This window comes from Lepisosteus platostomus, chromosome 10, assembly GCF_059453375.1.
Source record: "Lepisosteus platostomus isolate fLepPlt1 chromosome 10, fLepPlt1.hap1, whole genome shotgun sequence".
In the NCBI taxonomy this organism is placed as follows: Eukaryota; Metazoa; Chordata; class Actinopteri; order Semionotiformes; family Lepisosteidae; genus Lepisosteus; species Lepisosteus platostomus.
Window position 1 is genome coordinate 50,593,489 of NC_142620.1, and position 14,014 is coordinate 50,607,502.

At 49.7% G+C, this 14,014-nt stretch overlaps 2 protein-coding genes across 4 annotated transcripts; one reads left to right on the plus strand and one right to left on the minus strand.

Annotated features, from left to right (window-relative positions):
- Positions 1-958: 958 nt before the first annotated feature.
- Positions 959-7,059, minus strand: LOC148653901 (cis-aconitate decarboxylase-like). Of its 3 annotated transcripts, XM_088596985.1 has the most exons (9): positions 6,849-7,058; positions 6,133-6,296; positions 5,866-5,997; positions 5,466-5,723; positions 4,722-4,776; positions 3,829-4,016; positions 3,447-3,539; positions 3,132-3,337; positions 959-2,317 (listed from the first exon to the last, which is right to left on the minus strand). In XM_088596985.1, the coding sequence occupies exons 4-9, from the start codon at positions 5,481-5,483 to the stop codon at positions 1,390-1,392; spliced, it is 1,488 nt and encodes a 495-aa protein (XP_088453111.1). In that variant the 5' UTR covers positions 5,484-5,723; positions 5,866-5,997; positions 6,133-6,296; positions 6,849-7,058; the 3' UTR covers positions 959-1,389. The 3 variants fall into 3 exon arrangements, with proteins under 3 accessions (XP_088453111.1, XP_088453113.1, XP_088453114.1); XM_088596987.1 differs by having other exon boundaries at positions 5,466-5,536; positions 5,866-6,296; positions 6,849-7,059; XM_088596988.1 differs by lacking the exons at positions 5,866-5,997; positions 6,133-6,296 and having other exon boundaries at positions 5,466-5,536; positions 6,849-7,059.
- A 314-nt stretch (positions 7,060-7,373) lies between these two features.
- On the plus strand, positions 7,374-13,733 carry LOC148653902 (uncharacterized). Its single transcript, XM_088596989.1, has 10 exons — positions 7,374-7,984; positions 8,329-9,813; positions 9,964-10,056; positions 10,496-10,600; positions 10,851-10,960; positions 11,247-11,441; positions 11,678-11,840; positions 12,112-12,277; positions 12,518-12,612; positions 12,818-13,733. Exons 1-10 carry the CDS (start codon positions 7,828-7,830, stop codon positions 12,901-12,903), a joined length of 2,655 nt encoding a protein of 884 aa, XP_088453115.1. The 5' UTR covers positions 7,374-7,827; the 3' UTR covers positions 12,904-13,733.
- The last annotated feature ends 281 nt before the right edge of the window (positions 13,734-14,014 follow it).

Sequence of the window (14,014 nt, forward strand, 5' to 3'; positions counted from 1 at the left end):
GCTGGGCATTTACTGCAAGAGATACAGTAAATAAGGTTGCTTGTTTTTGTGTTAGATGTGTATGCAACTAAAACTACAGATGAACAAGTCATAGGTTTATTCCATGCTGAAAAGAGAAGAAAGCAAACACGTTTTGGCTGTGGAGCCTTCTTCAGGTGACGCAGCTACCCACCTGAACTAAAACTACAGATTGTGTTTATATAGCATCTGATGTGCTGATGTTTAAGGGTTACTAGTCTGATTAAAGCTGGACTCGATCATTGAGGTTGTGATATAAAGAGGTAAGAAAGTTTGAGAAGCAGATTGTGTAAAAAGTGCATTACTCTTTAGGCCTAATAGCATATCAACAGCAAACATCTAAAAATGTAAAGACCAAGTTATCGCTCAACGTGGTAAGCCATTGCATTGGTGCTGAACACCACAAGAGGAGGTGTTTGCACAACTACTTAAATGCAGGGCTCAAAACTATGTGTAGCTTTATGAGTACACAGTAGGGTACAAGTTGCTGCTAGTAACTAATCCAAAATCCTTGTTCGTTCACCTGAGCATGACTGGGCACCTTGCTTCAAACACCCACACAACTTTGTGTAAAGTAGCCTCCTCTGGCTTTCTGTTTTAAAATGCATTTTCTTTCAGTTCCAGGCTGTGTCCTTAGCAGAGGACTTTGACAATATTTTTGAGTATTGTGAACACTTCAACTGAATGGTGCACTTTGTTTTTAACAGCTACAGTCCTCTAACTGCAGGCACTATATGCAAGTATGCAAAGATCTCAACGTGTCAGAGCGAAAACACACAGGCAGCAGAGCTTATTTAATCTCATTTATTTGTCAGAACAAAAATTCTTATTGCCCATTTTTACATCACATAAAGGTCATAATCAAAAGCTAAAAAATACATCATTATTAATTCATTTACATAAAAAGTAGCAATAAATTAACAACAAACCCTGATTTTTCTCCAGCATTTACAGAATTGGTCTTCCGCAGCCAGCAGCTGACAAGTCCAGCGGGCTAGTTTGGATCAGAACGGCACCGGGCATGGCGAGACCTTGTCATCACCGCAGGACAGGTGGGCCCCGGGACAGGAGCCCCTCGCTCACCTTCGGCATGTATCATTCATTCACACGCATCTCCCGGCACGCGGACATTCAAACAAAGCCCTCAACAGAAAGTACAGTAATCGGTTTTAAAACATGACTATTTAACAAAGAGATTCAGCTCCCAGACAAGAATGCAAGAGCAGCTCGCTCTTCCGAGAATCTCCGATGCGTGAGTGCCCCAGATCCGTGCACGCGTCCCGAAGCAAAGCGCGGAAGAGGATGGATAGACAGTAAATCTGGGAAGAGAGCTTAAAACCAACATGCTGGCGGGGGTCCGGGGGCCGTGGCTCAGTGCAGCTGCTCCAGCAGGGGGCGGCAGTCCCCCAGCCTGTCCAGCCCCTCCACCGTCTCGATCAGCGCCTCCACCTTCTCCCCGGGCAGCACGGCGCCGGCGTTGTGCCGGAACTTCCCTTGCAGGGCCTCGGCGCTCAGCGGGTTGCGCCAGTGCCCGTAGAAGGTGTCGCAGCGGCCCCCCAGCTCCTCCCCGCCGGCCAGCGTGACTCGCACCTCCCCGTACATGCGGTCGAAGTTGGCGGGGTTGTCCTCCGGGTGCTCCACTCGCACCCGGGCCAGCAGGGCCTGCAGCTCGGGCCGGCGGCGGGCGGCGGGGAGGAAGGAGCGCACCGTCACCTCCCCGTCCAGCAGGGCCGTGCAGGCGCTGAACTGGAAGGAGTGGCGGGCCTGGTGCTCGGACTCCGGGAAGGGCCGGTTGATGTACTTGGAGCGGGGCACGCGGAGCAGGATGTCCCGGATCAGGCCCGGGGAGAAGGAGCCGCCGCGGGCGCCGGGCAGCTGCTCGTGCACCATGGCCGCTGCGTCCGCCACCCAGTGCATGCCCAGGTGGGCCGGGAACCGCTTGAAGGCCACGTCCTGCTCCTCCAGCAGGAAGCGGGGCTCGGCCTCCTCCGGCGAGGGCAGCGGCCGGGCCGCGTAGTCCTCGTAGAAGGCGCTGAAGCCCGCCACCCCTGGCACGGCGTCCAGCACCAGCGGGCTGGCCTCCAGCCCGCGAGAGGCCAGCAGCGCCGCCTCCAGGCCCAGCCGCGCCGCGTTGCCGATGTGCAGGGGCTTGGTCTCCGTGGCGGCGTTGGCCATGGGGGCGCCCGCCAGCGAGGCGGCGATGGCGAGGGCGTGGGCGCACTGGGTGCGCTCCAGGGCCAGGAGCCTGGCGCAGGCGGCAGCACTGCCCATGGTGCCCACCACGCTGGGGGGGTGGAACCTGCAGAAGGAGAGGAGAGAGGGGCATCAGAGAGGCCAGTATTCACCATGAGAAGGCTGCCAGTTGTTCTGCAGGAGGAAAAGCACAGCTGTAGTGTTAAAAACAAAATGAGTCCATACTGGCTCTTTACATTGGCATTGGGAAGGAATTCTGGGATACATTATAATGCGTCTTGATTTCTCCTTAATGAGAAATCACTTGCATGACGTGAAGCATCCGATGAATAATATCCTCATTGCATGCAAATATGGCTCATTGCATTTTTCATTTTAGCAAGTTTCTTGAAGGAATAATAGGACTTCAAGCTCTGGTTCTTCTCTCGTGGAAAGACACGTTTGAACATTGTTATGTGGGCGAGGTTAACACCACAGTCTGCATCAAATCGCCATGAAAGAAAAGAAACAACTCACTGGCTGGTGAGTGAGTAGATGTCCTTTTCATGCATTTATGAAGGAAGATGTGAAAATAGCCCTTTATTTATTTTTTTTTGACAGTAACAAACCAAAACACAGAATGTTCTTTAATGGGCCAGTTCACCCAATAAACCATCCTTCATTATCCAAGAAATAATTGTGCGTTATTTTTACCTGCGCTGGCTAAACATAATAGAAAGTGTTTCTGCTGATAGAGCCTTCACTTTCTGCTCTACAACACGATGAGATAACTATCCCCATTTCCTTCTAAATTAAATCCTGTTTCCATTCCCATGTTGGCACTAGACACCCATTAACCCAGCAGCTGCTGGGGCTAGGCCAGAGGGAAGACTTTGAGCCGAGACAGATCGGGCTCGAGAGAAGGTGGGCTGGAGTCTCACCTCTTGGGGATGTTGTGCGCCTCACTGGAGAACCTCATCAGCCTGCCCTGGACCTCGATGCCCACGTTGAACGCCAACAGGAAATCCAGCCCGCTGGGCTTGCTGTTGCTAGGCAACATGTCACTGACAGCCAGGAGGGCAGGAAGGACCGCCCCCGAGGGATGAGTGGCAGGGTGCCAGGTGTCATCGAAGTCCATGGAGTGGACCTGGAGTAGCAGGCGAGAGAAAGGCTGAGTAACGAGAAGAGGAGCATTCCTCTGTCCATCCGTCTCCCAGCTCATCACAGAAAGCGGGCACGCCACAGCACCACCTTACCGCCACGCCATTGACGAAGGCCGCCAGCGTTGGGGAGAGCCTGGTCTGGCTGCGGCCGTAGATGGAGCTGATGTCATCGGGGGCGTACATGTGCTGGAAAGACAGGAAGCAGTCGGTCACTAACTCCACCAGCAAACTTTCACGCCTTAGGGCCACATCCCCACTGGACACTGACCAGAGCCCCATTTTGCCAGTGGGATTTTAAATAAGGACTGAAGCAATGGCCTGTACTGTATGAAAGGTAATCAAAGCTTCAATCACAGTTACCGAAAGGCATGACCACGCTTGATTATGAGATCGGCGCCAAGGCGATCAGGACAGCTGAAGTGAGGAGCGTGCCCTGATCAGCGGTCGTTCTGTGCCCCTCGTGCGGCCCGCTCACCTGGCAGTGCTGCAGCGCCAGCTCAAACACCTGGGTGGTGCTGCCCAGCAGCCCCACGCCCAGACTATCCAGCACCATCCTCTTGCTGCGCCTCAGCACCGTCTGCGTCAGCTGCTCCGGCTGCACGGCCTGGATGAAGCCCCCGAAGCTGGCCGTCACCGTCTCCTCTGGGGCAGGCCTCTCCGCCACTGCAGGACACACAGAACACACGGCGCTGACACCCGGCTCGCCCTACAGCAGGGCTGGCCTGGTGCCACAGCTCTCACTGCGGCCGCTTGCAGAGAGTGGAGGCTGAGAACCTGAAGAGAGAAGAGACTGGCTTTTCCAGACCAGGTATCTAAAGAAGACCTACAGCCCTGCATTAAGGCTTTTAAGAGCAGCTGACCAGTCCTGAGGTGACATACTCTTTACCGGCCAGATGCAGTTAAGGACCTATATTCCAGGCAATACTATATATTTGATTTTTTTTTCCCCCCTAAAGAAGCTTTCATTGCCTTCACTTATGCAGAACCCTGACCGTGCTCAAGGGTGCACCAGCACTCTCTTATGTGAGATTTGAACCTGCAACCTTCCCGTTACAAGTCCAGAAACCTGACCACTGCTCCACACTGCCTCGGCTGAAACTGGTCTTGAACCCGCAGGACCCATCACTAAGTATTAGATGGCGAGAGCACATCCGCACGGAACTTGCAACATGCAGAAACCCGCTGGGGCAGTGAAGCCTGTGCAGCGACAGAACATACAGCTCCTACCTAATTAATCCCTTAAAACTGGTAAAAGGGTAAAAACAGGAAAAGGGCAAAGCCTGGGAATATAGAATTGACTTGATCAGTTTTCACTGCTGGTCTAGTAAATGAAGAGATAGATTTTGGAGAAATTTACAGTCTCTTTACCTTCCAGGGCAGGTTTGTGAAGCTGTCGGATGGCACAAACACGTCTTGACGTTCTCTGCAAAAAAAAACCCAACAAGATTTAACTTTTGATATGCCAGAGGAAAGTGACGGTTTGATCAAACCAACCACTAGGGGTCCTGCAGGTGTCTGGTAAAGCGAAGACTACCTGTGCATACTGTAAAGTAGGACAAAATATTTTTACAAGACCCTCCAGGGGTAAAATGAAGGCAAGAACTTTCAGAAGATACACACTGAAAAAAAATAATTACAGTTCATACCACTTTTTTTCTAGTTCAGTTTTAAAAGTTGTTTGACCTGCTCTGGTGCTGAAAGAAAGCGTCTTGTTCAGTTTGCCGACAAGAAACTCAGGCACAGAAGAAACTCAGACAGAAGAGCCAGCATGATGAACACAGCCGTTAATGCTGCAGTGACAAGTCTTTAAGCCATGTTAGACTTTCTAGTAAAACCTTGGTAAAGTAAAAAAAAAAAAATAACACACCCTTACAGAGACATGCTAAAAGCAAAAACTGACAAAAATAATTGAACCGCAGTTTTCGGGAGACATTCTGGCAAGACATACTCTGTACATTTTCACAAAACACTGAAGAAAAGGATTTAAAAAAAATCACAAAACACTTAAACAGACTCTTTCACAAAAGCAGAACATCACATTATATAGCTCCATTTCACCAGTGGTGATTAAAGTCTCAAGGAGCGGCAGTCCCTCCTGGGTGTTGTGCTTACCTGCAGTGTGGAGAGCATGGTGTCCGCTGTGCTGGCAGGATCTTCAGGAGTCTCTGTGAGCCTTGGTGTTGCTGTGAGGAGCAGCTGTTAATCAGGTGAGGCTCTGCTGACTGCTTATATACACACTGACCCTCGGCAGACAACAATACACCCCATTCTAAGGGGGTGGGTTGGGCTGGGGCTTCCAAAATACACCCCTTGCCCCCCCCACCCAAACAGGTATTTCGTGCACGTATTCAGGGGGGGATTTCTCCGAATCTGAAAAGGAAGTATTATATAAGAAGGTGGGGGGCCTGTGATATCATTTCTGTTATCAATGCAGGGTGGAGGAAACAAGAAAAGCAGGGACTGTACAGACTCCTCCTGCTCCCCCTCCTCCATTTATAAAGAATATACTTACACCACCCTCAGCCTGCTCGCAATTTTGGGAACGGAGCCTTCTGGACAGGTAAATACCATTCTTCTCCTATATCTCCATAGCCTCTGTAGTGTTTTAACTTCCAGTGTGGGCTATTTTATCAGAGGTCTCAGTCTAGAAGAACACAGCACGTTACATGTTCTGAGAAACAGGTCATGCTTGGTAAAGTACTACATACTTTTTATGACCAGAACTTCCCATCTCTTTGTGTTAGGAGGTATGGAGAGATTTGAAAGCTAGAATTCTAACCTACAAAACAGGTCGAGCACAGCATTCCCACGCGACTGCCAGGGACCCGGGTGTCCACAGGTCACAGCAGGTGCTCTGGATCGATGCCACCAGCCGCTTAACTCCGTAGTTGCCAGCGTGCGCCGCATCCCCGGGAGCAAATAAAGGCTCGGACCTGCTACCTGCTGGAAAAGGGACATTGCAGGCGGCGTTGGGGACAGATTTGTTCCTTAAAGATAGTTCGGGCCCAGTCTCGCCTTTCGGAGAGAAGTCAGGCTTTCGCCTCGAAGGTGCGAGAAACAGGGAGCGCGAAGACCTGACTGATAAAACCACTCTGATTGCGCTCTGAACCGCGGGAACATTACAGATACAGCAGTATGTAGTTTCAGACAGGAGTACTGACGCTCACCGACATAAGTATTTCCCCCAACCCGTCATCTGCAATAACTAAATGCGATGTGTTGTGCTACTGTATACTACTGTATCCGCTGAGGTTAATGGATGCGTATTTACAGAGACAGTGTCTTAAATTACTTTCTTCCCAAGATCGCCGAGTTTTCGATCATTTTGGAAGCCGTGCAATTGTTGTAGATAACTTCTGTATAGTCCACCAAGCAGTACGTCTTAGGTTTAATGGTAAATAATTAGTGGTTATTAGGAACCGAGTGACCGCTGGATACATTTTAAGCTTTGTAATATTAATACTACACTCTACACTCTTAATCGCCATGAGTTACCAGCTACGGTGTCTTATTCCAGTATCCGGCTGTTTCTGAGCTCAAGTTTAAATAGTAATAGCGTGGGTCTGTGTCCGAGCATTTTCAGCCGTTGACTCAGTCCAAGGGCAATCCGTAGAGCCCGGTCCTTTGCAGTTTTGGAGACCGATGGTAATCTTACACGCGTTGTATTTTACACATCTGATCAAATCCAGGCCGTGCGCCACGTTCACTCGTGAAGTCTGGCGGACATCGTCACACAAGCCGCTCCGTATCATCACATACTGTACCAAAAAAAAACCTCTTCAGTGTGATCAGAGTAATGAATACTGACGCAACGATATAGTGAACTGTAACACCGAAATAACTGTTACCAGTCGAAATAAAGTCTTGAACATGCAATGTGTACTATTAAATAATAAATAAATGATGCTTCGATTTAAAGCCGCACAGAATTATTCAGAGGGAGGTGTAACCGCTGACGGGACAGGTGTGATCTGAGCGGCGGTAGGAAGAGAGAATTTTCTCCAGGCGGCCCGCAGAGGGCGCTGTCTTCCAGAAGTCGCAGTTCTGTACAGCTATTTTAGTGGAGCGCGCATAGTCGCAATTTACCGCTTTTCTCTAGGTCAATACATGTATCGGTAAATTCACAACAACAACAAAAAAAACCTTAGAGCTAAACATTTTCCTCGTCCTCATTAAAATGTGTCCCTTAAACTATGGCCAATTCACAACTTTAGATGGCGACGTGATTAAATAAAAATCAAAGGGCGATTTTGTTCTGTTGTTTAGAGTCGGTGCCGTAGGTTTTGGCTTTGCCCGCAGAAATGTGAATTAGAAAAATACAGATCTATTCTGTTGAGACAGTGCAATTAATCCACAAAGTAGAGCTCGATATCACGAAACTAGTGCATATAAAGCCAGGAAAGCTTGCGACTTGACCGTGAATCCTGCTCTCTGGTTTCTCCCAGGGACAGATACTGCACACACAACAGGCCACATGGCGACTACAGACGGCTTCGCTGCTGTGTTCTACGGGGAGCCCGGTGTCTTGGGACTCCTGGCGAATGGAATCAGCGCTTTCCTCGTCCTTCTGCAGAACTTCCACGGAGCGCACACTGGCGTCCCGGCTGTGGGCGTGGAGAATATCCTAGCTGGTAAACACCGCGTCCCGAGCCGCCGCTTGCGTGAATACTGCTGGTTCTGTGTCTTTAATGGCTTTTTTAGTTCTGTATCTCAAAAAGATTTCAAAATTATGCCTGGCCATCAGAATTGTATTTCAAGTGTCTCGTGTTGTTTTTTTTAAGCACCTTTAGTTTACTCCTGTAATTTATGGGTCATCTCAACAAAAAAATTAAAACATTCACCATTTCTGTGCTACACAGCTGCGCTGCATGCTCCCTTGGTGTTGTTACTTTAAAACGGGAGGAATTATTGCAATAGAGCAATCTCTGACCCCTGACTCTTGACCCCTGACCTCTGACCCATGTCATTTCCACAGGTGTTCACCTGATCGTGATAGGAGGCGTAACTCAGCTGCTGGCTGGCCTGCTGTCCTTTCGCAAGTATGACCACTTGAGTGGAACATCCTTCATTGCCTACGCTGCTCTCTGGACCAGCTATGGCGCTACCAGGATCGTTCTGGGTGCCAACCCCCCGCTGAGTGACCTAAAAGCTAACAGCTCGAATGGCAGCCTTGGCCTTAATTCCAGCACTTCAGTCACCTTGCTGAGTAATTCCAGCTTGGCTGCTCCTGCCATCCAGGAATCCGCCATCTCCGGGCTGGTCCCCTACATCTTCATCTCCTTCATCCTGGCCTTCTGCTCCGCCACGGTCAACTACATCATGCCCTTCGTGTTTGGCGCCATCACCTTGACGCTGGTGTTCGAGGCCGTGGGGCTGGTGGGGCGCTGGGCGCTGGTAGTGTCGGGCGTTCTGGAGCTGGTCATCCTGGTGTGTGGGCTCTATGGGGCCACCGCCCTGCTGCTGAAGGGCATATTGCAGCGCAATGTCCTCAAGGGCTTCGGCAACCCGCTCTTCAACGTCCTCCTGCTCGGCACGGCCAACAAGAGCAGCTCCCAGAGCCTGGGCCAGGAGAAGAAGAAGAACACCAAGTACGCCGAGCCCATGGCCCTGGGCTACATCTCCGATACTGTCTCCCCCTTCATATTCGCCTTCTACTGCTTTGGCTACATGCCCAACTTCTTTGTGGGAGCCATCTGGGTCTCCATCACCTCCTTCGCCCAGCTCTTCTCCAGCTACTACGCCTATCTGCGTCAGGACTGCTACCACACCACCAAGTTTGGGCTGCACTGCTCCTACTGGCTGATGAAGGCGTGGGAGGAGTTTGTGCTGTCCGTGATGGTGGGCAAGGAGGAGGTTGGAGGAGCCAGAGACGGCATGGTCGGGGACTGGTTCTTCCTGGCCGCGGCCATCGTCCTCTGCCTGCTGTCTCTGAACACGGACACCTTGGAGCTGCTTCACAACGCCCTTTTTCTCCTCCTCACCGTCTCCACCATCTCCCAGATCCCACTGCAGCGATACTACATCTTTTTTGGGGTGGCCTGCTGCCTGTTCCTGGCCCTCTCCCTCTATGCCACCTTCGCCAGGCAAGTCAACACCATAGCGGAGAAAGCCCTGATCCCGGTGGGGCCACAGCCTCTCTCCACTGACACTCTCCAGAGCGTGCTGAGCGTCCTCAAGAGGTCTTGGGTGAAACCTCAGGATCTTCCACCCAGCTCCGCCTCCCAGCTGCCCGATGCCCTCTTCTTCCTCTGCAACGGGGTGGCGGCCATGTCCGCCATCCACAACAGTGGCCCGGGCGACTCTTTCCTGCACCTCGCCCTCCCCTGGGTGCTGATCACAGGAGCCATCATGCAGCTTTACGTGAGCAGGCTGGCGGTCCAAGGAGGCCACAGGTTCGGACCCATCATCCCCATCTCCTATGCCGCCATCTGGGCAACCTGGACCTGGTACCGGTTTGCAGGTAATTTGGCCAGCTAAGCTCAGGTGTTTAATACACCAACAGAATAGAACATACTGACTAGTCCCAGTTGTAGACAATTGCCACTTTCACACAATCTGATACGCCAGTTCCCAGGATCTCACTCCTTGCTCTCTTGTGTGTTTTTGTTAGGTTTTCTGCTTGACATCACTCCAGGTTCAGCTGGGGGATTTACAGCAGGAGCCATTGCGTTCCTTGTGTTGAATGGTTTCCTCATGCTTACTGGTAAGACAAGTCAAGTTCTTAAGGATTTGGATTTTGGCCAAATCTTAACAATACTTTCTTTTGGAATTGGTTTCACGTTCCTTTACTGCTTGGGACTAGATTTCACCCAGTGTTGAATTTTTCATGCAATATTTTTGGCTGCAGTATTGGTATTGTTCCCAAGTTTATTTTTTAGAAAGGCAAATGTCTCTGACAATCTAAACAGTCTTGATCCTGAAGGGCTGGTGTGTCTACAGGATTGCTAGATCACTTAAAAGTAGCAGATCAAGTGACCTAATCATGCCAATAATGAACTATTGGGGTAGTTAAGAGCTAAGATGTTCCTGAAAGACCAGGGATGATCAGAGCCATGTCTCTAAAATGGTGACTTAGGAGGTTGATTGCCAGTGATGTAGTAGGTTATACAGGTTCAAGTGCTCTCTTCATTCTCCTTCCACAGCCGGATACAGGAACCTGGTGCTCCTGGCACTGACTACTGTGATGGAAGTCATCTTGGTCTGTTTCCTCCTCTCCACCTTGGACAGGCTGCCCTACAAACTGGAAAGTAAGACATTCCCCAGCTTTGTGAAATAAGCGCATCAACAGTCCTCTTTCCTTTCTCATTTGCCATAGTTCATTGCTGTCAGCAGTTAAATGCAATGTGCTGCAGGTCCGCAGGCGCTTTGAGGAAGAGGAGATGCTCTTTTGAGACCCAACTGATGGGCATCACCCGAGCAGTTCCTTCATTCTAGACTTGCCTCAGAAAGCTGAGAGTGATGTGCCACTCTCCTAACCTCCCTGGGTGTCTCTTGCAGTTGCCATGCTGGCGATATTCTCCATCATCTGCCTCTATGGCATGCTGGCCTCCCTGGCCAACGCCATCTTCCTCAAGGATCTGCTCCCCCTCGGGCCCCCTGTGCTGAAGGTGAGGCCCCCATCCGCCACTGCTTATACACTGCATACACACACTAGCTACCCACAGGTTCTTCTTTTCACTCCAGAACGCGGTCTTCTCACCTCATGGGATAAATCAGAATTATGTTGGATTCATATTTTAATCTTGATATTGACTTTCCTCTATGCGTATGTCCCTTAAAATGAAAACCTGGATTCAGGGCAATGTGGAAAAATCAGGAAGCCTTTCCAAACAGTCATGCCACGTGGCCCAAGCCGAGAACTGCCCACTGACTAATTCAGCTCGTTACACCCAGGCTCAGAAGAAGGAATTGACCGAGAGGCCTCCTCCTCCTTGCCCCATTGCCAACTCTCGACTGACCAGCGGGTTGATAACCATCTCCAAGCTGTTGGACAGCAGTGGCGTATGTGGCATCCCTACTGACACAGTGTATGCCCTGGCCGCCTCCTGCAGACACCCCAAAGCCATAGAGAAGATCTACAACATCAAGGTAAGAACAGGCCCCTTTCTGTGTGTAGAAGCAGCCTTCATTCCCTTTGCTTTCCCTTTGTCCAGAGAAACCTCTCGACAAGCTCAGCAAACGTTCCTGCAAGCGAAGCCTCACACTATGCGACTGTACTGCAGTGCATTTTCTAACACGGTGACCTACAGAATCTTGAACAGCTCAAATGAGCTTTCATTTTCACAACTGGTGATCCCTGAGCATCTGGCACTGCCTCCCAACAGGACCGCCCTGCAGAGAAGCCCATCTGCATCTGCATCTCGAACCTGGAGCAGCTGGCCGCCGTCAGGCCTCCCTTCAGCACCCTGCTGTGGGAGTTCATGAGGAATGTTTACCCAGGGGGCATCAGCTGCATCGTCAAGAAGGGCGAGTGGCTGTCCAGGCTGGGTGAGTGGGGTCTACTGCGATGCGGAGGGATGTTGTGGGAATTGTGGTTAGCATTTTCCACTCATGGTCTACTCTCAGCTCTGAGGTCCTTCACTCCAGTTCTGTGTCTTATTCTCAATGTAAAGCACTGCAGATTCAAAAATGAATCACTTGACACTGGACAAGCACAGCATTTAGGGATCCTCCTAGCCTGCCCCAGGAAAAAGTCTGGCTTGGCTGGCTATCCCAGTCCTTCCCTGTTACTGACAGTCCTCTGTTGGCTCGCTTCCAGGCGTTGGTCCTGCCTATGACCGCGTGGGCACCAAGGACAGCATCATGATCCGGGTGCCTGACCACACGGTGACCGCACACCTGTGTAACATGACTGGCCCCCTCGCCATCACTTCTGCCAACCCCAGTGGAGAGCCGGACAGCACGCACCACGACATGGTCATCACGTGAGTCTCCGTTTGTCCGTAGAGCTCTTCTTTATGGGAATGGGCCAGATTTGAAACCTCCCTGATCTTTGGGAAGGAACTGCTGCTTCTTTCTTCCAACAGCAGCTCATATAGAAAGATCTGCCTAAATCCTGCATATAATAAATCCTTTGAAATTGATACCATATTCCCAATTGATGCCATATTGAGGTGTGTTGCTTTGCCTTGAGTCTAAATCCACTTTTTATTCTTCTCCTCTAGGCGTCTTGGACACAAGCTGAACGGAGTTCTATGTGATGGAGAATCGAATGAAGTCGTGGCATCCACTGTGGTCAACTGCTTGAAAATCGATGAAGGTACAGTACGTTCTGTTCTTTGCAAAACAGCTCTTACTTTCCAGGGCTGCCACCTCTGATCGGACATCACAGAAAAGGCCTCTTTGAGCTCTGTGTGGTCAGTCAGAGTTTGTGAGCCAGCCCCAGCTATACTGAGGGCCCTTGTTTGTAGGCAGCGAACGTGTCCTGTCATAGAGAAAAACCTAACTGTCCTTTTGTGTTTCAGGCATCATCACCATCATCAGAGAAGGCTGTGTTCCGGCTGTCAAAGTCAGGCAGATATTTGAGAAAGTGAAGACCAGTGTGGCATAAACACCAGGCCTCATCCCTTTGAACCTGAAATACTCTCTCAGGAACGGCAAGCTTTGAAACCGCGTGGAGGAGCTTTAAACAATGCAGATATTTATTTGTATATTATTATTTCTTATGCACTATACTAATAAGGGGTGGTGGAGCATACTGGGTTAGCTTTTTGACTCATGACTTCTTGGTTGTGGGTTCGAGTCCCCACTGCAGACACTGGTGTTGTAGCCTCGAATGAGGGACTTTACTCCAGTCCACCCAGCTGTGAAAGTGGGGACCAGCCCTGCTGGGGTATCATCACTATGATGGACCAGCGTCCCATCCAGAAGAGGGCATCACAATCTCTCTTGCCCAAGGAATCCCACCAAAATCAGGAGGAGTTATGACCTGATGAGTCCCTGTAGCTCTAGTATGGACGTCACCTTTTACACTAATATTACAAGAGGAAAACTATTAAGCTCATTCCCAGCTGACCCATCAGCTTTGCACACTTTAACTGGCAGCTATAGAGTGAAGTGAATCACTACAATAATGAACTTAGTGTAATTACTTTGTGGAAAATGTGGAATTAAGGGTGAAATGTATGATTGTGTGAGTAGTGACCTACAATTACTTGGGTACTTCTGTGTCAAAACAATAATTTATTTTTTAAATTAAGAACATATTTTTGAAATGTAAAAAAATAACCATAGGTGGGAATGACTTTTGGGTTTATTTTCACCATTTTTTAAAAGGATTTAAAGATTCTGCAATGTACATAATGAAGGCCTCTTTTACTGTATCTGTTGGTGAACTACAGTACAGTTCTGTTGACTGCAATAAAGTGATTTATCAGACAACACCTTTATCTTTGATTTTTGGCAAACAATAGCATTTGTATTATAAGATAAGTAGATCTTTTCAGCCCTCCCTGTTGCCAAGAGATCTCAGATAAAGAGACTCCAATGGTATCTCCAGGTGTTCGGAGTGCTGTTACAGTAGCTCTGAAGGCACTATTCCAGCCCAGTGTTGCTCAACTACACTGAACTACACTTGCTTCCTCAAACACATTGGTTCTGCCGATTAGCATGTTTGCTTGTACAGTATCTCTGCACTGGTGGTGTGGTGCGAAATATTATGT

What these genes read in the sequence shown, in the direction of transcription:
- LOC148653901 (XM_088596988.1), bottom strand. An exon ending in TCACAAACCTGCCCTGGAAG is followed by an intron (nt 4,017 to 4,721) that starts GTAAAGAGACTG and finishes TGTGTCCTGCAG; the next exon opens with TGGCGGAGAGGCCTGCCCCA. An exon ending in TGGCGCTGCAGCACTGCCAG is followed by an intron (nt 3,540 to 3,828) that starts GTGAGCGGGCCG and finishes CTGTCTTTCCAG; the next exon opens with CACATGTACGCCCCCGATGA.
- LOC148653902 (XM_088596989.1), top strand. Translation starts at nt 7,828, where the DNA reads ATGGCGACTACAGACGGCTTCGCTGCTGTGTTCTACGGGGAGCCCGGT. An exon ending in TCGGGCCCCCTGTGCTGAAG is followed by an intron (nt 10,961 to 11,246) that starts GTGAGGCCCCCA and finishes CGTTACACCCAG; the next exon opens with GCTCAGAAGAAGGAATTGAC. An exon ending in CGAGTGGCTGTCCAGGCTGG is followed by an intron (nt 11,841 to 12,111) that starts GTGAGTGGGGTC and finishes GCTCGCTTCCAG; the next exon opens with GCGTTGGTCCTGCCTATGAC.